Here is a 23514-nt window from a genome sequence, read left to right as displayed (position 1 = left end):
TCCACCAGTTCTTTGTTCAGTTTCTAAGGAAGAACTCATAAAAGGGCGGTCGGAGTATGGAAATTTAGTGATTTCCCCTCTCACATCGTGGCAGTCGAGAGAACCGTCAAACTGGTGACAGACGCATCTTCTAATCTCGTGATCATTTTATACGCTCTACACTGAAATCTAGGCAACAAGTGCCAAAGTTTAGTACACTGATTAGTACTGATTTTATCAATAAATTTGACACAGATTCAGACTAAAACAAGCCTGAGTTGGGCTTGGGAGGAACCCGAAGAGCAGCCACCTCCACGCGGTGGGTTCTGGGTGACCAATACAGGTTAGCTGAGAGCTGCAACAATTTTCACCTTGCGCTTTGGCTCGCCGCATTTTCGCTCGTATCTCGGGAACGGTTCGTCCTACGGCCATATACCATTTCGGTAGCAAATGACGTGACAAATAACTTTTGTTTTATACATTTTGCCATGAGATGCGTATTTCAGGCACTTGGTAGACAATTTCACGATTTTAGGCGAATTTCCGAAATTTGAAGGCCGGAGTTGGGATTGCAGATACAATCCGATCTCAAAACAAAAAGTTGGATTGGAATCAGGAAGTACTAAGGCAACTTTGGCGTACTATTAGAAATCCCGAATCGAAAAAAGTCCGGAATCGACCCACCCTAACCATCACCACTATGTTGTCTGCGAATATGTCCATTAGTTTCACTCCTCCTAACTTGCGTTGAATTAGTACACACACATGCATACATATCTATATACTTGTGTTTGTTGCTTTGTACTTGTGATTTTTATTGCATGTACTTGGCGTTGTTTTGTTGTTGTTGCTTCTGCGTGGAATTTCAGGCTGTTTTGCCGCTGTTGCTACTCCGGCTACATTTTGGACTCCCTGTTGGCATTGAAAATCGCAACGAACGTGTACGTATGAGTCGAATGAAGAATACACAAAATGCGCTGCACAACAACAGCAACAATATATTCATATACATTACCGCAAATAACAACAATACAAATTGCAATGTCTGCATTGAGTAAATATGCCCAACATACATGCATACACACATGCAGCTTGAGCTCGTGAGGAGTCCACAAGCCAGCGGCTCGGCAGTCAGCAGACGTCAGCCAACCCACCAGGCGGCCAAACGACCACACGATGAGCGGTCGCTCAACTGAACTGCGTGTCGCAGCAAATCGGATGGTTGCAGCCGTCGCTGCCACCGACCGGCCGACCGTACGACGCGCTGGACCCCATGACAGAGTGGTACATTCGTAAATTCGAGACGAATTGAGCAAAAATCGAATTGGGCGGCTTAGAAACCCATGAAATATTGAATTTTTGGCATGACAGGAGAAGATACACAACAACAAAAGGAAAAAACACTAAATTCAAAATTTAATTTAAAAATACAGTGAACACCAAAAGTAAATACAGTGGAAAGAAAAACTTATTTTTATTAGACCTGAAGTGAGAGAAAAATGAGTTAAAATAAAATATTAAACAAAAGTAAAGTTATGTAAAAATAGTTAATAGTGCAATATGACATCAGTATCAAAACAGTGTAACTAAACCCAATGGTAAAGTGGGAACGGAAAATGGAAAAAAAATAAAACTTCGTGTTTCTGTACTTTTAAATAATTCTGAATATACTTCTTAATCAAGTTAACAAAATAAATATTTTATTCTTGCACAATTCCTCATAAAAACTTAAACACTATTTAATTTTCATTAGAAACCTAACAAAATCTAAAAATATGTATTTAGAATTTTTAACTCACAAAATTATTTACTTTTGAGTAGTCGTCATATGGGAACAAACAATTTTTTAGTATTTCGTATAAAAACCATTATTTTTGCAGAGAGGTTCCAAACGTCTTTGCATTGATTCTATCAACTTTCATCAAAAGTGGAGACGTACATATCTTGTCCCATTCCTCTTTTAAAAGTCTTTTAAGTACACTTGGTAGGAATTTGGTAGTTCCGTACTTTTTTTTCAAGATGGGTCCTAAGACTTTTAGTTGCTTAAATAAAAACTAGTTTTTTTGACATGCCCATTTTTTCATCACTGGAACCAAAATTTTCCTTGAGAATAGATTGATAAAGATGCTTATCCATTGTTCCGTATATACAAACGAGATTCCCAACTCCCTGAGCTGACATAAAGCCCAATTCATGACGGAATAACTGCCGTGCTTAACTGTTGCTTTGAGGTTTTTGATATTTAATTCTTCATTTGATTTCCGCCGGACAATGCGACGACCATCCGATCCAAAATTGTTGTTTTTTCTTTCGTCACTAAATGGTGCACTTTTAACAATAATCTCTTTTGTTTATTTATAACCGATGTAAGTTGTTGTTTTCTTGTAGCATGGCCGTGCATATTGTTATTTCTATACACTTTTAGCATTATTTCATCTGACACTTTGGTGCGAAACGCTGATATAAGTTCATCGTTAATTTTTGGGACTGATGAATGTGGATTTTTACGATGTTCCTGTAAAACTTTACGCTCTTCCCTTCCTGTCAGTAACTTTGGTCATCCACTATGGCTCACGTTTCCTAAGTAACCGCGTTCTTTGCACTGTACAAAGTATGGTAATTTCTATAGTTTGCCGACATCGACCTAACATATCACTAATATATTTTGCGAATTTACCATCATTGTGATGGTACAAAATAATTTGTTTTTCAGCGGTAGTTAATTCCTTACCTTTAGGAATTTTTATGTGCACAAAACCACGATAGCAAAACACGACGCAATAGAAAAAGAAAAAATAGAAGAAAAAAATCTGTACGAACTAGCAGAATTGAAAACGAAAGAAAAATACTTTTGTGAGCACAGAATTTCGCCTAAACGCATTTTTTTTTTTTTTTTTTTTTTTTGATCTGTATAACTGGACAATATTATATTTATTTTAATGTTTTAATAAATGTTTTTCTAAAGAAAACTTGGAAAAATAAACATACCCATTAAAATAAATGAAACCGCTTACTTTAAACACAGAAAATTTCAATAGTAGCAATGGTAAAGTCTATGCAACTTCTGTGAGCCACTGTATGTTTGTGAGATGTTCACTGAGGCTGTTGCCACAATTTTTGAACTCATTAATGGTAGCAAGCTCAATTTCCATTAGAACGGACGAGAATTTGAATATACACACTCTTGAAGAAGGATGCAAACATATTGCTAATCTCGAATCCCGAGTCTGCCGTCCGATTTTCCCAAAACATTGTGGACGGAATAGTACCATTGCATCTTTTGTGTTTGACAAATTTCCAAAATATACATTCATTTGGTCCGTGACCTTCGACTTTGTCTATATAATTCGTGTAACTAATTCAGCTTTTTTGTTCTCGTCTAAGTCGCTAAATTTTAAATAATTTAGTTCCTACTTGAGTAATGTATTATTTCTTGAAAAAAAAGTATAAAAAATTACTAGATTTTTGCGAAACATTCTTGAAAAGAGTGAGCTAGACACGAATGGCAGTTAAGTCGCTCCACTTCAACTCTGCTTCAACTGAAATCTGCTAAATGAAAGTTAAAAAAAACACTTAAATGCGAGGAAGCAAATAAACCGAAAACTATATAATTTGTGTCCAAATTCTACCAAGTAAAACTCTCTTTGGAAAGCCCAATAGTCTTTCAAGCCACCAGTAGATTCCAACATGCCTCGAAGACAGTTGAATGGTAATTGGGCACGTAGTGTGAGAAAAAGGAAATTTTCTTTGCAAATCCCCTAGAAAAGGCATTTCAACCTATTTGCCTAAAGAACAACTTTAAGACCTAATTTCCTTCCTTTTCTGGGAACTTGCCAATCTACCGGGACGTTCTGTTTTGCGACGGGGTTCTGTTTGTTTCCTTCCTATAAAATTTTTATATTACTCCACTGTCTTCTTTTGTTTCCTGCTGTATGTACCATAATATGGTTGGCACATCCGGGTACAATCTTAATCGTCTTCTGTCTGGAGTCAAGGAAGTCGTGCGAACTCCGTTAGTTCTCTAGGAGTACAAAATATATGTATTCTGTTGTCGATGTCGTTGTCCCTGTCAACGGGCTGGCTATCCTGGTTTTTGCAGTTGTTGGTTTCTCGGTAGGTGATTTTATTGTTATTCGCACGAGTCAGCCGGAAAAGGCTATTCTATTTAAAAAAGTTTAAAATGTTGAGTTTGCTATTCCAACATTCTGAACGTTTTGGCGCTAAAAATTTCATTACGCACACAACGTTTAATGGAACTGTTTTGTTAAATAATTTCACTCATTGGTAAATTCGCCGAATGCATTTTATGTGCTCCAGAAAGACAAGTGTGTACTAAACACTACTGATTACTTAGCATATATCTCACTTACAATTATACCAACCTAAAAAAAAATATTTCAAAGAATGGGTTTTCGTGCGAAATTTAAATTACAAATTCTTACTCGTTTTTGCCCCCTTCAAAGTAATCCCCATTTTCCAATCTTCGAAGCACTTCAAAGAATCATTTTTTTATCTTCTTTAGCTCTTCCTTCGATGCCGTCTTTATCTCGTCAAGAGAAGCGTAACGTCGTCCTTTCATGGGTCTCTTCAGTTTAGGGAACAAGAAAAAGTCACAGGGGGAAAGATCCGGGGAATTCGGTGGCTGCAGCATCATTAGTGTGTTTTTTTTGGCCAAAAGTCGCGCACAAGCAACGATGTGTAAGCAGGGGCGTTATCGTGGTGCAAAAGCCAATTTTTGTCACATCTTCTCGGCCTTCTGAGAACATTTTGTACCACCGATAAACCTTGCTTCGGTCCAAGGTAGCTTCTTCGTATGCCACAGTCAACATTCGGAATGCATCCGCGCACTTAATTTCGTTTTTCATACAAAATTTGATACAGGTTCTTTGATCCATTTTTTTGAATAGGTAAAAATCGAAGACGATCCAAAACACGTGCATGCAAAGCAGCTGTCAACAATTAAATGAACATTCAAAATGGCGGAGCTTGTCGGCATAAGCGAGAGATATGAGTACCAACATAACGCCACAAAAAATTCGAAATTCGAATATACATACCCGCGAAAATTCAAAATTGGCGATACTTTTTGAACACACCTCGTATTCATTCAAAAAAAATTTTATAACACTTATTTTCATTATATTTTTTATTATTTCTGAATCAAAAACAATTATATTTGCAAAAAATTTTCTTATTCTGTACTGTCTCAAAATTCTTTTCACATTTCAATCCCAATAAATTGAATTACAATTTATATCAAGACAATGATCCTAAGCACAAATCTGACATATGCAGGACTTGGTTGCTATATAATTGCTCAAAAGTGCTAGATACTCCTGCGCAAAGCCCAGAAGTGAATCCTATGGCCATATTTGAGAAAAAAAAGTGGCAAAACGGTGCCCTACAAACAAAAGCACCCTAACACAGCGCTTCAAAGAGGAGTGGGAGAGGATCCCACGTTAATTAACATAAAAACTGTAATTTCAACGATGCCACGGAGGCTACATTGTGTAGTAGGTGCCTCAGGTGGTCACACCAAATATTAACATATAAATGATTGCCTGTATTGATTGGAACTTTAATTGTGGTGAAATGAGAAAAGAATTTTGAGACAGTACAGAATAACATACTTTTTTGCAGCAGTCTCCGACTGATACTCACCGCGAGTGGACGTATTTTCTCACTATCTTTTCTCTGTGGTGCTCACCAATTTTCTGCTTTCCGCTAAGCATTAGTCTTGTGCGCGTAATTGAATAGCTGTAAAAGCACACACTGTTAACTTCTCCACAAGTGACTGTGCTTTAATTATCTCCAATGGCGCCCGGGCCACCAAATTTGGGGGACAACAGGTTCGCTTTATTAGCTGAATGTCCCCAAGCCAAACGTAAAAAAAACAATATATAAACTCCTGATTTTTCCCGAACTACATAAAACTAAACAGAACAATCCAAAGTTCTTTACTATTTCATCAAGTGATTCAACAAAACCAATATCGAAATACTCTTGGTTTGCAGTTCATAAAGCTATAAGCAAAGAAATAATCTCAAATTCTAAGCTACGGGATGGTAATTTGTTGTTGCTGGTAAAAAATCCAACAATTGCACAAAAGTTTTTAAATACTAAGCGATTGAATGGAATTTGTGAACTGAAAGTAAGTTATCAGGACAACCTTAACTTTTCAAAAGGTACAATATTTGCACCATGCCTCAATAATGTACCTGAAGACGAAATTATTGAAAACGTAAAAGAGCAAGGTGTTGTTGGAGTGTATAAATTCAAAAAGAAGGTGGACAGTACCTTAGTTCACACCGGAGTTACCCTTCTTACATTCGATTTATATGAACTACCTAGTAAAGTGGAGGTTTCATGGCGCTCAGCGCGTGTAAGACCATACTTTCCCAATCCAATGAGATGTAAATCATGCCAGCTCTTAGGGCATACCATTAAAAGGTGTAACAAGAAACCTGCGTGCGAAACTTGTAATTTCGCCCCTCATGGCTCAGTAGAATGTTTGCGCACCTTATGCGCTAATTGCGCTGGTGAGCACCCATCATATTCAAACACTTGTCCTAGGTACATCCTAACTAAAGATATTCTAAAAATTAAAACTGCCAACAAATGTACGATGCGTGAGGCTATAAAACTTAAAGCACAAGTGCCCAGCCTTTCAAACACTACTTTTGCAGAAAAAGTAAAACAAAACAAATCAAGGAATTACAACAACTCAAAACTTCCTACAGCACATTCCATTCATATACCTTCCGAATCCAATAAAACTTCTTCCGAAGTCTCTCACAATTAGACTGTAGAGAGCTCTAACACTGCTCAAATATATCCTACTCCAAACGCCAACAACGACTTAAACACTTCAGCAACCTCTTCTCACCCTCTAAAACTAAATTATGTTCCAGAAAATAGTAACACAATAAATCCAGTAAACTCTGAATCTCTCCCATTTGTTTCTCTCGATTCTTCCTCCCACAGCACTCTTAACAGCTTTGTTAATAATCCCACACCTCAAGCTACTAACTCCACTCATTCATTTATCAGCAAGCACTTCAAATACTTTTTATCAGCAACTCACAAACCAACTCATTAATTACTCAACAACACAGTCACCATCATGATCAGATTATGCTAACTTTCAACGATGATGAAATCTAATCCATTCTTCTTTGTCCTATTCGCTTTATGTTCAATATACTTCAATGGAATAAAGAGCTTCTACAACAACTACACTGAACTTGAAATTGTCATTAAAGATATTTCATCACACTTCATTGCCTTACAAGAAACTAAACTTGCTGTAAATAAAAACGCTTTTGTATGTATGTTAGCTATTTCTGAAATTTACCTCAGAAATTAACAAACAAACAAGGTATTGCTGTTTTAGTAAGAAAAGACATTCCACACAAATTCCTCGAAATCCATTCAAATATAGCTTCTTTAGCCATTCAGATATCTATAGAATTTAAATTTACGATTATTTGCTTGTATATTCCCCCACAACAAAATTTCACGCTTACTGAACTTCAGCAAATTCTCTCCTCAGTACCCAAGCAACCATTATGGGGCTCCCCCCGAACGAACCAAAGACGATTAATTCTAGAAAACTTAGTTCTTACAGAGAATCTTACCGTATTGAACGATGGTGCCCCGACCCATTTTTCAACTCATAATTCTTTTACGCACATCGACTTATCTATTTGCTCTACCAATATAGCTCCAAAAGTGATTAGCCAAACTCTTGATAGTTGCTTGATAGACACTACCCAATAGTAACTGAAATTGCAACGTCATCTTTTGCAAAGGCCTTTTCCAAACCAAAGTTCCTGATAGGTAAAGCAGACTGGTCTAAGTACATGCAAAAGATAATTCTGTTATGCGATCAAACCCCTGTATCTCAAAATGTCAATAAAGAGGCGGCTAATATCACCAAATAATAAGGTCTGCAGCGCACCTTTCAATTCCGCAAACTATTTCTAAACCCCATAAAAAAGTAGTTCCTTACTGGTCAAAGGAGTTGAAGAGCTCAAGAAATTTAAAACAGCATAACTGGAGACAATACAAGCGTTCCAGAACAGAAGCCATCCTGTTTTTATACAAGAAAGCATATGCTATTTTTCGTAAGAAAACTAAAGAAGCAAAACGAATGTGCTTCGAAAAACTTACCACAGAAATAAATCCCAGTTCTAATCCTAAAAAGATTTGGTCGGACATTAAAATGCTAACTGGCTCAACTTCCCAAGTCAATATAAATTTTATTAATAGCCCAAGTGGTCCAATATTCGATCCCAAGGCGATAGCTGAACAGTTTGCCTCCACTTGGTCTACGTATTCTAGCGACGGGAACTTTAGTTCCGCTTTTATAGATAAAAAATATGAAACTCTGAGTCGCAGCTACAATCAGCTTAACTCACCAGCTAAAMTAATAGAATCAGAGATCACTTATCTAAAATTCGAAAGTACAATATCTGCTCAAATAAAGCTCATGGCGGAGATAGAATTTCATACGATATGATAAAAAAATTGCCCCTTAAATTACGATTACTATTAATCAATCTGTACAATCAAATATTCACGGACGGAATTTATCCACAAAAATGGAAAATTTCAACAATTGTTCCCGTACCAAAGTCTACTAACCCGTCCTCAGAAGTTCTAAATTATAGACCTATTTCACTTACATCTTGCATGAGTAAGTTAATAGAAAAAATCGTTTCAAAACGCATTATGTGTTACACATCTAAACACAGTTTAATCAGCCCAAACCAGTTCGCTTTCAAAGAGGGGCAAGGAACTTCCGACGCGCTCCTCCTTTTTGAAAGTTTCGTCTCATATGGTTTGTCTTCCCGCAATCATATCTCTACACTCAGTCTAGATTTTGAAAAGGCTTTTGATTGTGTTGGAGCTCACATAGTTCTACGTCAATTAGAAGAATGGAAATTTGGTAATAAAATATACCATTTTATCAAGTCTTTTCTCACTAACCGTAAATTCAAAGTAAAATTAAATAATGTTTTTTCCAGTTTACATAACCAACTAAATGGTATCCCACAAGGATCCCTCCTTTCCGTAATGCTATTTGCTATCGCTTTTAATGAATCAAGCCACATAATTAGCAGACATAAGAACGTTTCCCACATTATGTATGCAGATGACGTTTTACTCTATTCTAAAATAAGCAATCTAAACACTGTTAAAAATAAATTTCTAAAAATACTAACCGATATCTCTAACTGGTCAATTGTTCTGGAGCGACTCTGTCGCTCAATAAGTGCAAATATTTTCATATATGTCGCAAACATAGATATACGGATTTAAACTATCTATCTTCTAAACTCTTCAATCAATGTTACTAAGACTATAATATTGTCGAAGATTGACTATGGCTTACGAATATACGGAAATAGTGCAAAGAGTAATATAAAACTGATCTCTTCGACGTATCATGCAGCCGTACGAAGGAGTATACGCGCCTTTCCAACATACCCGATTCAATGCATCTAAGCCGAAGCTGGGATGCCTACCTTACAAGAAAGAATTGAATATACCACTATGGGGATTATCCCAAAGATCTGTCTCTGCAGAAATAGTATTATTTATGATACTATCACAACGATATGGGCCGCTAATAAAACCCCAAGACTCACGCCAACATTGCACAGAGTGCTGGAATACGCTAAAATTTCAGGAATAGACTCGAAACCATCTTTTCTGCCTCCCGTCAGATCACCATCTTGGGACTTAAGCTACTCATCTTTCCATATCGGTTTAACAAGTCACGCCAAGTCAACCACAAGCCCAACAGTATTCCAGCGCCTTTTTGAAGAATACAGAGCTCCTTTTCGGAACGAATGTAAAACTACACCGATGGGTCAAATGCACTAGGTTTAGTGCAACTAGAAGGTCACTATTTGATGACCAACCCATTTCAAATACGCTGAAGGCTTTTTCTTAGATCCAAATAACTTCTTTACTAACATCAATTATTTTAATAATTGTACTGACAGTAATATTGATCTCATATTTACCTTTTACTGACTAATATATTAATATTCTAAGACAATATAGTTTTATTAGGGCAGTAAGCCGTAAGCCCTGGCAGCTAGTGCCTCTTACTCTGTAAGATAATAATTGTATTATTATTTTTCATTTAATAAATAAATAAATAATTTTTTTTTTGATTTATTTGTTCTAATATACTGTGAAATAATAAAAAATATAATGACAGTTATTGTGTTGTAAAAAACTTCTTAAATAAATATGTGCTTTAATTTCAAAATTCACTTTGAACATTTTACTTCGTCAAATGTTGGCATATGAAAAGATTTATGAGACATACTGTATGTATTGTATAATGATATTTGAAAAAGGTTGTTAAAGAGAGAGCCAAAAACTGAAAGCGTGCACTTGCGTTTGTTTTGTTTATTCAATTTTAGATTTTAGCACCCCGTTTAATAATTTGCACTCGCTACTTGTTGTGAATGCGTAGTCGCCTTGGCAAAGAATGCAGTTGCAGCTCATTTCCACGAAGCCTAAGTAGCCTAAGTTGTTGTAGCAGCGGTGCCACGAAGCATCGACAGCAGTTGATATAGAGTCGAGATTAGCATCGGGGAGAATGATGTTGATGCGCCAAAAATGTTTGCGTTGAGCCCGCAGCAGCTATGATGGCGTTAATTTATACCCGAATGGGACCAATGTCGTGTTACCCAAAAATAACTTTTCTATTATTTTTGTTGTACCGAAGAGCAATGTTGGGTACATTTTTAAAATGAAATTGTATCTCTTTTTCATCTTTTTCTTGAGGGCATTTTTTATTTTGCATCTGCACAGAACGATACTAAGTGTATTTTTTAATAAACACAATGTAATAAGAATATTTTCCCTTACCTCCTTTAGCCCAAAACAAGAAATAAAAACTTGTGTGCTTTTATTTGAACACCACATGTTCATGCCGTTTATAACCGAATTACCGGAAGTTATGTTGGTGCAGCAGACTTTTTGTTTTTACCTTCTTTTTTTTTATTGGTCACGCAGTAGTAGATAGAGTTGCTGATAAAATTGTTGGTAGAAAAAATAAAAAAAAAATAATATTTATTAAAGAAATGGCAGTTACCAAGTATTAAAAACAAGGAATAGAAGCATGTGTAAAAGAAATTAGACAAAAATTTGGCATTGAGCTTATGTAGAAAAACAATAAAAAAGTAACTAATATGAAATATTACATAAAAAATAATATAGATATAAATATACAATAACCAATTTTTTTTTTTAAACTGGGACAATTGCTTTATGATAATTCTAGTTCCTCATCAAATAAACTTCCAAGCGCACCGTTATCGAATTCCAACAACAGTTGATTTCGCTCTTCATTTATTTTTTTACAGTTCATCTCTTTCTTGGAATCAATAGTGACAACTGTACTCTTAATACAATAGAAGAGACAACAACAACATCAGAAATAAAAACAATAGCTACATCAGTAGCGAAACAGCAAAGAAAGCGCCGTTGCACGATGATCAAGCTGTAGTTTTTTTTTTATTTTATTTTACATTTAGCTATATGCTGTTTGTTTTTGAAGGTTAACATTTTGAGTTGTGGGTTTTTTAATTTTAATATGAGTACAATCAATCACTCCAATTACAAATGGAAAGCTTTAATCTGCTTGCCATTTCATTTGAACATCTTTTATTTGCATTTTTCGGGAATTTTATCCACTCGCTTGGTATAAGTTTCGAAACTTCCGCAATAGTTCGCGACACAGTTGATTAATGGACACCAACATGTGTGGCTATACCATTTTGGTATACAGGATCTGAACAAAATCTTAAATACAGTCGAAAATTATTAATGTTGTTGAGAATACCACCACGTGCTTCTTCTGACTCCGCAAACAAATAATTAGCCAACCAACAGATGCTACTATCATCAAATCTATGTATTTATCATTTTATTATTAATTATATAAAAAAATGTAATTTCTATAATTTTTTGTCCTCGTTCTAAATTTGTTTGACGCTGTTGATAACATTTTGTATTTCTTTGTGGCAAAATATTCAGCCATGATTTCGTGCAAAAGCTTGTTTTTATGCATATGAAAATGAGCACAAGCTCATCGAACTTAGTTCGAACTGAGCAAGACGAGATCAAACCTGAGCAGTGAGTAAAACCAAATATATCAAATTTTATTATGTATACGACAAGCACCTTTTATTCAAACAATCTAGTCCGAGGACACGCTCACGTTTTATGTATGATACCCAGTGATATCATTGGCCTCAACAACCGCTCCGTAAGTTCTGGAGTCTCCAGAATGGATAAAGAGCGAAGCAAATGGGTTTTGCCGTGAACGAGGGCAAGACGAAATATTTCCTGTCATCAAACCAACAGTCGGCGCACTCGCGACTGACTCCCACGTCAATGGTGATAGTCATAACTTCGATGGAACAATCATGTTCTCCCTTTTTGTGGATTGGGCAGAGCACACTTAAATTCCAATCGTTGGTGATGCCTTCGTCCCACCATATTTTACAAAGAAGCTGATGCATCTTCTTTATCAGTTCTTCGCCGCCGTGTTTGAATAGCTCGACCGGCAATCCATCGCCCACCGCCACTTTGTTGTTTTTCATGGTCGGGCAATAGAACGTCTCCTCCATCGTCATCGATGCCATTCAGCAGGCTGGAGAAGTGTTCCCTCCATAATTTTAGTATGCTCTGGGCATCAGTCACTAGACCACCTCTGAGGGTTCTACAAGAGTATGCTACGGTCTTGAAACCATCTGTTATCCGCCGCATTTTTTCGTAGAATTTCTGAGCATTACCCCTGTCGGCCAGCTTGTCAGGCTTTTCATACTCACGCATTTCGGCCTTTTTCTGTCTGCAAATGCGTCTCGCTTCCCTCTTCAACTCTCGGTATCTAACCCATCCCGCACGTGTTGTGGTCGATCGTAACGTCGCGAGGTAGGCAGTCTATTTTCTCTCCGCTGCGACGCAACACTCCTCGTCGTACCAACTATTCTTTTGCATTTTCCGAAAACCAATGGTTTCGGTTCCCGTCCCACAGTTCCCTTATACCGAGTTGTTGACGAGTGCACTCAGAGAGCAGGAGTGAAAGTCTTACAGAAAGTCGTTCGGCTGTCTGTTGTGATTGCAGCTTCTCGACGTCGAACCTTCCTTGTGTTTGTTGGCGTGCGTTTTTTGCTGCACAGAGGCAGGTGCGAATTTTGACTGCAACAAAATACTGGTCCGAGTCGATGTTAGGACCTCGGATCGCACGCAAATCTTAAACATTGGAGACGTGTCTTCAGTCTATCACAACATGATCGATCTGGTTGGTGGTTTTTCGTTCCGGAGACAGCCAGGTGGCTTGATGAACTTTCTTATGCTGGAATCTAGTACTACAGATAACCATATTTCTAATCAGCGATTTGTAGAACAACATCACTTTGATGCGGATTGTGGCTAAACGTTCCAGGGTGAATGACAGTACTCGCCGACGTCTCTCTCCCACCGCGAATCCCACACCAAATTTGCGCTCCTTTATATGGCCACTGTAGTAAATGGCACAAGGACCTACTCGTCTCTATCCTTGTCCCGTCAATCGCATTTCTTGGACGGCGGTGATATCAGTCACGGCGGAAGAAAAACAGTCTTATTACTTTCCGGATGAACCCTGTACCTGCGACCTGTCCCTCTTTAAAACGCTGGCACTCAAAAACTATTGAAGATAGGCCTTTGCCGATTTCACAGGATATTTTTGTAAGTATAGATTATCGAAAAACTAAAAAAAACATAAAATTTTGAAAGTGTTACACTGCTATAGTCCCTCAAAAAGAAACCAATTTAGGGACGATGTGACCAAAGATGCCTTTTATGAGTGCTTGGTAAGCACTTATGAGAGCTGCCGCTGCCACGATGTCAAAATCGTGCTTGGCGACTTTAACGCCAGGGTGGGCAAAGAAGGTATCTTTGGCACTACGGTCGGTAAATTCAGCCTCCACGAGGAAACATCCCCAAATAATTTGAGGATGATCGACTTCGCCGGGGCCCGAAATATGGTTAACTGTAGTACTAGATTCCAGCCTAAGAAGATACATCAAGCTACCTGGCTGTCTCCGGATCGAAAAGCCACCAACCAGATCGATCATGTTGTGATAGACGGAAGACACGTCTCCAGTATTTTAGATGTGCGTGCGCTCCGCGGTCGTAACATCGACTCGGACCACTATCTTGTTGCAGCCAAGATTCGCACSCGCCTCTGTGCAGCAAAAGACGCACGCCATCAAACACAAGGAAGGTTCGACGTCGAGAAGCTGCAATCACAACAGACAGCCGACCGATTTTCTACTCGGTTTGCACTCCTGCTCTCTGAGAGCACTCGTCAACAACTTCGTATAAGGGGACTGTGGGACAGCATTTCAAACTCCTTACGTACAGCTGCAACCGAAACCATTGGTTTTCGGAAAGTACAAAAGCACAGCTGGTACGACGAGGAGTGCCGTGTCTCGCGGAGAGAAACAGGCTGCCTACCTCGCAACGATACGATCGACCACAACACGTGCGCGATGGGATAGATACCGGGAGTTAAAGAGGGAAGCGAGACGCATTTGCGGACAGAAAAAGAAAGACGCCAAAATGCGTGAGTACGAAGAGCTTGATAGGCTGGCCGAAAGACTCGAAAATTCTACGAAAAAATGCGGCGGCTGATAGAAGGTTTCAAGACTGGAGCATACTCTTGTAGAACCCCCAAAGGTGATCTAGTCACCGATGCCCAGAGCATACTTAAAATATGGAGGGAACACTTCTCCAGGCTGCTGAATGGCAGTGAACGCACAACGCCAGGAGAAGGTGAACCCGTTTCCCCAATCGATGACCCAATCGATGGCCCGACCAGGAAGAAGTTCGCATAAGAATTACCCGCATGAAGAACAACAAAGCGGCGGGGGCAGATAGATTGCCGGCCGAGCTATTCAAACACGGCGGCGAAGAACTGAAAGGGAGCATGCATCAACTGCTTTATAAAATATGTTCGGACGAAAGCATACCCAACGATTGGAATTTAAGTGTGCTATGCCCAATCCACAAAAAGGGAGACCGCACCATCTACCGTGGGAGAAGCCCCCTCAATATCGCATATAAGGTTCTATCGAGCGTATTGTGTGAAAGATTAAAGCCCACCGACAACAAACTGATTGTACCTTATCAGTGTGGCTTTAGACCAGGTAAATCAACAACCGGCCAGATATTCACCATGCGCCAAATCTTGGAAAAGACCAGTGAAAGGAAAATCGATACACCCCACCTCTTCTTCAATTTCAAAGCTGCTTTCGACAGCACGAAAAGGAGCTGCCTTTATGCCGCGATGTCTCAAAACTAATACAGCTGTGTAAGCTGACGCTGAGTAACACCCAAAGCTCCGTCAGAATCGGGAAGGACCTCTATGAGCCGTTCGATACCAAGCGCGGTTTCAAACAAGGCGATTCCGTATCGTGCGACTTCTTCAACTTGCTTCTGGAGAAAATAGTTCGAACTGCAGAAACAAATGGAAAAGGTACCAACTTCTATAAGAGTGTACAGTTGCTGGCGTATGCCGATGATATTGATATCATCAGCCTCAACACCCGCGCCTTTAGTTCTGCTTTCTTCAGACTGCGCAAGGAAGTAAAGCAGATGGGTCTGGCAGTGAACAAAGGTAAGACGAAATATCTCCTGTCATTAAACAAACAGTCGTCGCACTCGCGACTTGGCACTCACGTCACTGTTGACAGTCATAACTTTGAAGTCGTAGATATTTTCGTATATTTGGGAACCAGTGTAAACACCACCAACAATGTCAGCCTATAAATCCAACCCAGAATTACTCTTGCCAACAGGTGCTACTTGGGACTGAGTAGGCAATTGAGAAGCAAAGTCCTCTCTCGACAAACAATCACTCATAATTCCCGTCCTGCTATATGGTGCAGAGGCTTGGACGATGACAACAACTGATGAGTCGACGTTGCGAGTTTTCGAGAGAAAAGTTCTGCGAAAGATTTATGGTCCTTTGCGCGTTGGCCACGGCGAATATCGCATTCGATGGAACGATGAGCTGTACGAGATATACGACGACATTGACATAGTTCAGCGAATTAAAAGACAGCGGCTACAGTGGCTAGGTCATGTTGTCCGGATGGACAAAAACACTCCAGCTCTGCAAGTATTCGGCGCGGTATCCGCCGGGGGAAGCAGAGGAAGACCTCCACTCCGTTGGAAGGACCAGGTGGAGAAGGACCTGGCTTTACTTGGAATATCTAATTGGCGCCACGTAGCGAAAAGAAGAAACGACTGACGCGCGGTTGTTAACTCGGCTATAATCGGGTAAGCAGTGACTACGCCAATCAAGAAGAAGAAGAATTGTCTGTGCCTGTGGAAGTATACGAAATTTGAAATTACCAGTTAAATAATAACGGTGTGCGTTCGCGTTCGTGATTGCGGTTTTTAGTCGTTTTTTTTTAGTTTCAAATATAGATATATATTTGTTTCAAGCTCTTCAAACCGGAATATGGAAAGTAGTCAGAATGAACATCAGCCTACAATTAGACTGCGGAAATTAGGGAATTTTTTTGCCTACTTGCAGATATCTATCCCTGATTATTTTATTAAATTATTGATTATCCCTGATTATTTTATTAAAATTTAAAAGGAATGATATAAGACAAGAGGTAGGAGTACTAACTGAACAGTGTCCAATAGGCAGACATGGTGTAGACTAGGAACGTCTGTAACGTGAAGTTCTTAGTGCGATTGTAAAGCTCTATATATATAGGGTCACCATATTCACTGATTTTTCAAGGAATTCCCTGATTTACTGAAGAATGATTTTTGGTCTACACAAAATGTGACAAAAATCCAAATCAGATTGCCATATTTATGAATTTTGTATATAACGCCATACATTTTGTTAAAAGCGATCGTAATTTGCTTAAAAATAAAAAAATCGCAAAACTCCTGCACGTAAAACAACGGAACTGCTGATAGAGCCATATCATAAACACAAGACTAATTCTTTTAAACTTAAGGCGGATCAATGATGTTCAGTTGCTTGGACGAATGAGTCGAAAAACACCATTGCTGTCCCAAAGAAACATAAGAGCACGGCTGAACTTTGCTTAAAATAAAACAGTTTGATAGGAGAAATAATCATACTGGATCCGATGGCAAACCATTTGTCCATCGTGCCCGGTGTTAAGCATATAACTCGAGATGCACTACAAAACCCGCTAAGCTCGGCGGTGCTTTCGTAATGCCCTGGGGATCGTTTTGCTGTTATGGCGTTGGACCATTGCTGAGACTAGTTGGTAGAATAGACCAATTTTCATACCTCAACATTCTCAAATATACTATGGAACCATTCGCGTTCGAAACGATGCATATTAATAACATTTTTATGCATGGCCATGATCAAAAAAACGCAGCTAAAAATGTGAAGAGTTGACTCACTGCGAAAGTAGTTACGCTCTGAGAAAAATCCCGTTGCAAAACCCATATAAAAAAGATATGTATGTTTTTTTTTACAAAATCTTTTTTTATTTATTGAATCTGCTGCTGCTGACAAGCTCAAGCAGTGATGGAGCTGTTTTGGTGATACGTTGCTCCTTAGTATGCAGGCAGTATTAGCCAAATGGTTTGGGTGATCTCGGAGTTTAGATATACTAATATTTAATTCTGCTGTCTTCTGGTTCTTTCTTTACCATAGAAATACCAAGGTCTTAGGGATATTTTCATTACGCATGTACCATTGTGAACACGTGATTGATCTAAGCATTTTTGATTGGAACCTTTGTATTATATCARTRTTRGTTGCACAGGTCGTACCCCACAGTTGAATGCCATACATCCAAATCGGCTTTATGGCCTCTCTTATCTTCATTCAAGTTATTTTGCTAAATATATGTTTTCTCCACGTAAGTCTTCTATCTAAGTGAATACCAAGATAAGTTACTTGATTCTCTTGCGGTACTAAAATATTGTTCGTTTTTACTGCCGGACACTTTTTTGATCTTACCGGAAACGTAACATGCTTACACTTTTGCCATTCTTCGACAGACCTTAAATGCTCGGATAATATTCTTGATGCTATTAAGTGGCATTTGTTACGACTCACTAAAGCTGTGTCATCCGCAAAAGTTGATGTTAATACATTATTAGCTCTTTGAAGATCTGCTGTATATATGATGTATATAGTTGGACCCAAAACACTGGCCTGTGGTAGGCCAGTCCTTATTGTCGTTCATCAGATATGAAATCTCCCACTTTTTCCATAAATTGTCTGTTGACTCCAATGCTCTATACAATTCTAAAGGTAGTATGTTTTCAATCTTTTATAAAAGACCTTCATGCCACACATTATCAAACGTCTGAACTAGCTTTTCTTATTTCGTTAGTAATTCTATAGATAGAGTAATCGTGCTATGAGCACTTTTACATCAATATTTGGTAACTCAATTAGCATTTTTAGGGTAATATTATCATATCCCAGCAACTTTTTTTTGTTTAAGCTCTGTAATGAATCTAATAGTTTCGAAAGGTGAAGAGAAAGACTCGAGTGACTCGTTAAATGTGTTCGGTAAGCTGGACAATTCAAATATTTTGTTTGGTGTTGCTAAGACAGCTGCGCTAGTTATTATATCATTGAGTTCTCTTATGCATTCCTCAACATCCCTTCCTGTATTTATTTTGTGCTCAACATTTATGTGGCTACTCACTTATTTTTGATATTTTAGCCAGTTCGTTTTTAAGATGTTAGACCCACTTTTGGGTCAACGAATATGAGTTGTTCACATAAATTTGTTAGTACAGGAGAGTGATCAGTACACGTATCAGCAGTTCTGTGCGATTTATCTATATTCTTGATTACAGCAAAATCAATTAAATCTGGTATTTTGTTACGATCACTATGCCAATATGTCGGCTTACAAGGAGATATTATGTCAAGGTTATTTATAATAGTGTGATACAGTTGTCGGATTAATTAGTCGTGAGCCCCAATACGTGTGTTTTCATTGTAATATCCAAAAAAGTTATTAAATTGGATGTCTGTAATTCTAAACAGAGGTGGGCAGTATATGGCAGTCCCCGCAGCGATTTTTTATAGTTATTGTTGCAGCTTGTAATGGCGCTGTGGCATAAGATTCGAATGCGTGGTGATTTAAGCATTTCCTAACCAACACTGCTGTTTCTCCATACGCCATTCCATCTGGGTGGTTTGTAACATATATTCTAAATCCCGGTATAAATAAATTGTTTTTGTTCGTAAGATGAGTTTCTGACTAAAGCATTAAATCATTATTATTTTCACTCAGAAATCTAATAAGTTCCAATATATGTTGGTTAACACCGTTTGCATTCCACAAACAAATGTTCAATACACTAATTTTTTACTTAAAAAAGTTTGCAACATTTGGTTTTGTGATTTGATTATCTCTTGAATGATATTTTTCATTGACTTCATAAATTGTGTCATACATTGGGTAAGGTTGAAAATCATAGTTTCAACGCTTCCATTTGGTTGGTTTTGGAACAATTGCATTTGTGCAGTGTAGCCTTTTACCACGTTTTCATAGCTTCCTTGTGTAGCATTGTCTTTAAGATTTACTGGTTTTGAAATAGGGACGAAGATTTCTATATCTTCTATATCTTCATTAGGAGGAATATTCATCATTTTGTTACGACGTGATTGAAAAAACGTGACAAACTGTGACAACGTCGATTTCAAATCTTTGTATATAGGGCAACATCTGTAGTTAGCAGTGTGATTTCCTTCACAATTGCTGCATTTTTTGTTTTAAGTCCTCTTTTTTGAGAGTACATTTTGAAGTAGGATGTAAACAATACACCACACAGACACAGCGTAGAGTGCAATATGCTTTCGTGTGTCCATACTCTTGTCAGTTTGTATATTGTACTTTACCATTTCTGTTATGTGGTTCATCAACGGTAGTTCTGCGATGGCGCAGATATTTTAAATTGTAAATCGAGTGTATTTAATTTGTCTTTAGTTGGTTACAATTTGTGTTCAAATGACTTAAGCATCTCTCTGTCATGTACTTATACACCACTCTGCCTTGGGAAAACTGGCGCACCCTAGGACAGCACCATGACCCTCAGCCAGCGATCACCGCAGGATAACAGCATACATCATCAACCTAATCGGACATTTCGCACGTCAACATACGTTACAGACACTTCGCACATCAATTTTCGTTGTTTCAACACCCAACCCGCGCGCTGCAATCAACATTCGCTTATACTTTTGATAACGACAACGGTCCTGCGTGCAATTCTTCAACCATCCCGAATGTCAATATACTATACTTCGTCCAAGCGATCTTACAACAAAATATTATTATAATATATATACTAACTATTGTTACTTATGTTAAGTATAATAACGAAATAATAATATACATATATTATATATGCGTATACGAAACTTATCGGATTTCATTTAAGTTATTGGCGAGGTTTTGAGTGTTGTGAATTTAAAAAAAAAACCTAGAATTTTTTGTGGGACTTTGTTCCTGTTAAAAATATCGTTAGAGTTTACCGAAGACTCTATACCTTTTATGACAACAACTAGGCCTTTTGAGCTCTTCAGTTGGTAAGATTAGTAATTTTTGTTATTGTTTGACAAGTACTTTACAATATCCATGAAATTTTTTTTAATGTATGTTTGGATTTTGTTTCATCTATGTTGCCTTTTTTCAAGGGCACAATATGAAAATTGTTTGTGCCTATTAAATTGCTTAGTTTGGAGACAAGTGTATTTGAGCTACGCTCACGCAAATAAATTGGATGGGGTTTGGCATTTACGACTGTGGTTGCATCGTCGTTAGGCTCGTTGAAGCTGAAGCACTTTGGACTGGGATCGAGGAGGTATAGTATGCAATTTCAGAAAGTAGGCGCCAGAAGTTAGTAAAAAGTTTGCTCGACAATGCCAAGCAATTTTGAAGATTAGTTTACGCACTACAAAATATTAACGTTATGAGTGCTAAAAGCAATAACACTTAAAACATTTCTAATAAATTTTTTTAATTTCGTTGAAGAGGCCTACTGTGCTATTTCAATGTCCACACCAAAATATGAAATTGGTAACTAAATAATCGTTTTGAAAAGAACTCTTGAAGCATCTCTTTATTTCTTGTACATAACTTATTTACTTATTCCTCAATTTATACTATGATATTAAAAAAAAAACATTTTTATTTTATTAATAATTAGCTTTATTAAGGAAAATAAATTGTGTATTAACAATAAAAATAATGACTATTCACATCTTCAGAAAAAAGAATTAAAATTTGAGCAAAGGAAAGATCAATTTACAAAATTTGATAAGTGATAGAACAGGTAAGTTGATTATGCTTACCCCGTCAAAAAAACATTGCGGGACTTATTGTTTTCTACGTAAATAAAAATGTTTTTTGCTCGCGACATATACAATTGTTCGTGGTAGAAGCAAGGGATGCCCAGGTGAATGTCGGCAAAGTTCTTGGTCTCTTCTTGGCCTCCAGTGATAAAGCACCCAATTCTGCTTTTTATCCGAAAAAAATTAAAATGTGTATTAACCATGTCTTTGTAAAAATGAAATGTTATTAAGGTTATGTAATATAAAAAAATGTTACTTACCGATTTCGCTCGATGACATGGCGCAGAATCATCCGGAAAAATTATGTTGTCCACATAGGAATAGTGCTCTTCAGTTGAAGGGACTAGATTTTGTTGTAAGATCTGTTGGTATTTAATGGCGTTAATATTTCCATCAATGAAGGCCAAATGTCCAACACCTTGATAGGAAAAATATCCCCACATCATCCGACTCCCCCTCTGCCTGACGGTACGTTTGACACACTCATTACTGAAACGTTTACCAACTCTTCTGCGAACGTACGATATTCCGTCTGAACTGAAGATGTTAATTTTGGACTCATCTGAAAACATGACTTTTCTCCAATCTTCTTTGGTCCAGGTCTTACGCAGTTTTGCCCATTGGAAGCGTTTTTGTTGCATTTTTACCGTAAATCGTGGCAGAAAAATTTGGCAGAGCGACAGGCAACTAGTCCGACTTCTCGGAGGCGCCGTTGTACTGTTCGCGTACTCTTTACGGTTCCATTTAACTTCTCAATTTCGCTTCTGATGTCTTCAGCTGTTTTAAATCTGATCTGAATACTAATCCGCTAAATATGGTGAGTGGTCATCCTTGGTAGTAGTCTCCTTCGGGCGTCCGGCACCCGTTTTGTGTTTTAAAGACTTAGTCTTCGCATATCTCTGAGGGAAAACACCGACAGTAGTTTTGATAAAATTTATTTTACCACTAATTTCACATATACTCAAGTTTTGCGATCGCAAAGCCAAAATTGTTGTCAACATTTTATTTGAAATACTTGTGTATACTCAGGAATATAAATAAGAGCGTTTTATTGTAGCTGAATAATGTACTTACTAAAATAAATACTTCCTTGTATAATAAAGTTTGATTTGTTAACACTACATCGATTTAAAGTCACTACAACTAAGTGTCCCATTTTTTTGTCCGCTACTGTACTTATATAAATGATAAGTGTGTTGAGCTGAGTCGACTTAACCATATACGATCTAGTCCCTCAGTTTTTAAGATATTATTTTGAAATTATGCAAACGTAATTTTTTCTTCAACAGGCTGCTCATTTGTCGGAACTGCGGATATCGGACTACTATAACATACAGCTGCCATACAAACTGAACGATCGGAGTCAGGTTCTTGTATGAAAAACTTTCACATTTGACAATGTATCTTCATAAAAGTTGGCATAGATTATTTTCTAAGATAAAATATACAAAGAAATTCAGATGGGCTTTTATAGCATACAGCTGCTATACAAACTGAATGATCGGAGTCTAGTGCTGATATGCAAAACTTTTGCATTTGACAAGATATATTCACGAAATTTGGTATACATTATTTTCTTAGGCCACAATATAAACTCCGAAGAAATTGTTCAGATGGGTCAACTATAGCATATAACTGCCATACAAACTGAATAATCGGAATCAAGTTCTTGTATGGCCCGATATATTCACGAAATTTGGTATTGATTATTTTTTAAGGCAACAATGTATTCTCCGAAGAAATTGTTCAGATCGGATTACTATAGCTCAAGGGCTTGTATGGAAAACTTTCTCATTTGACGTGGTATCTTCACGAAATTCGGCATGGATTACTGCTTAAGGGGGTATTCTTGTTTAGAAGCCCGAATTTTAGGTATTTTTTTTTTGTGACGCGATAAAAAAAAAAATCAAAAATTATTTTGACTATCTGTTTGTATACACGGTTTTTACTGATATTCTAAGAGCACAAAACATAAATAATATAAGAGAAAAAATTAAATTTAAAAAAATGCAGGTCGGCGAAATATAGACTGATAAACAATGGCTTGTCCTGGTGTGCAGGTTATAAATCCTTTCCGTGACTTAAAATGAAAATTTAGCGAAATAAGTGAAGAGTAAAAGTGTAGTTAT

The 23514-nt window shown here is 37.6% G+C and overlaps 1 protein-coding gene across 3 annotated transcripts in view; it reads left to right on the top strand.

Moving 5' to 3' along the window:
- LOC108972325 (tau-tubulin kinase 2) overlaps positions 1-22758 on the top strand; it is a gene marked incomplete at its 3' end in the record, with an annotated part of 206105 nt that extends 183347 nt beyond the window's left edge. For all 3 annotated transcript variants that reach the window (XM_018938860.1, XM_018938859.1, XM_018938863.1), the window contains 1 exon segment: positions 22675-22758. In XM_018938860.1, coding sequence (XP_018794405.1) covers positions 22675-22758 — 84 coding nt within the window.
- Between the last annotated feature and the right edge of the window lie 756 nt (positions 22759-23514).

This window comes from Bactrocera latifrons, unplaced genomic scaffold (genome assembly GCF_001853355.1).
Source record: "Bactrocera latifrons isolate USDA-ARS-PBARC rearing strain unplaced genomic scaffold, ASM185335v1 scaffold_392, whole genome shotgun sequence".
Taxonomy (NCBI): domain Eukaryota; kingdom Metazoa; phylum Arthropoda; class Insecta; order Diptera; family Tephritidae; genus Bactrocera; species Bactrocera latifrons.
Note: the sequence above shows the minus strand (reverse complement) of the source record. Positions and strands in the feature narration are given on the sequence as shown.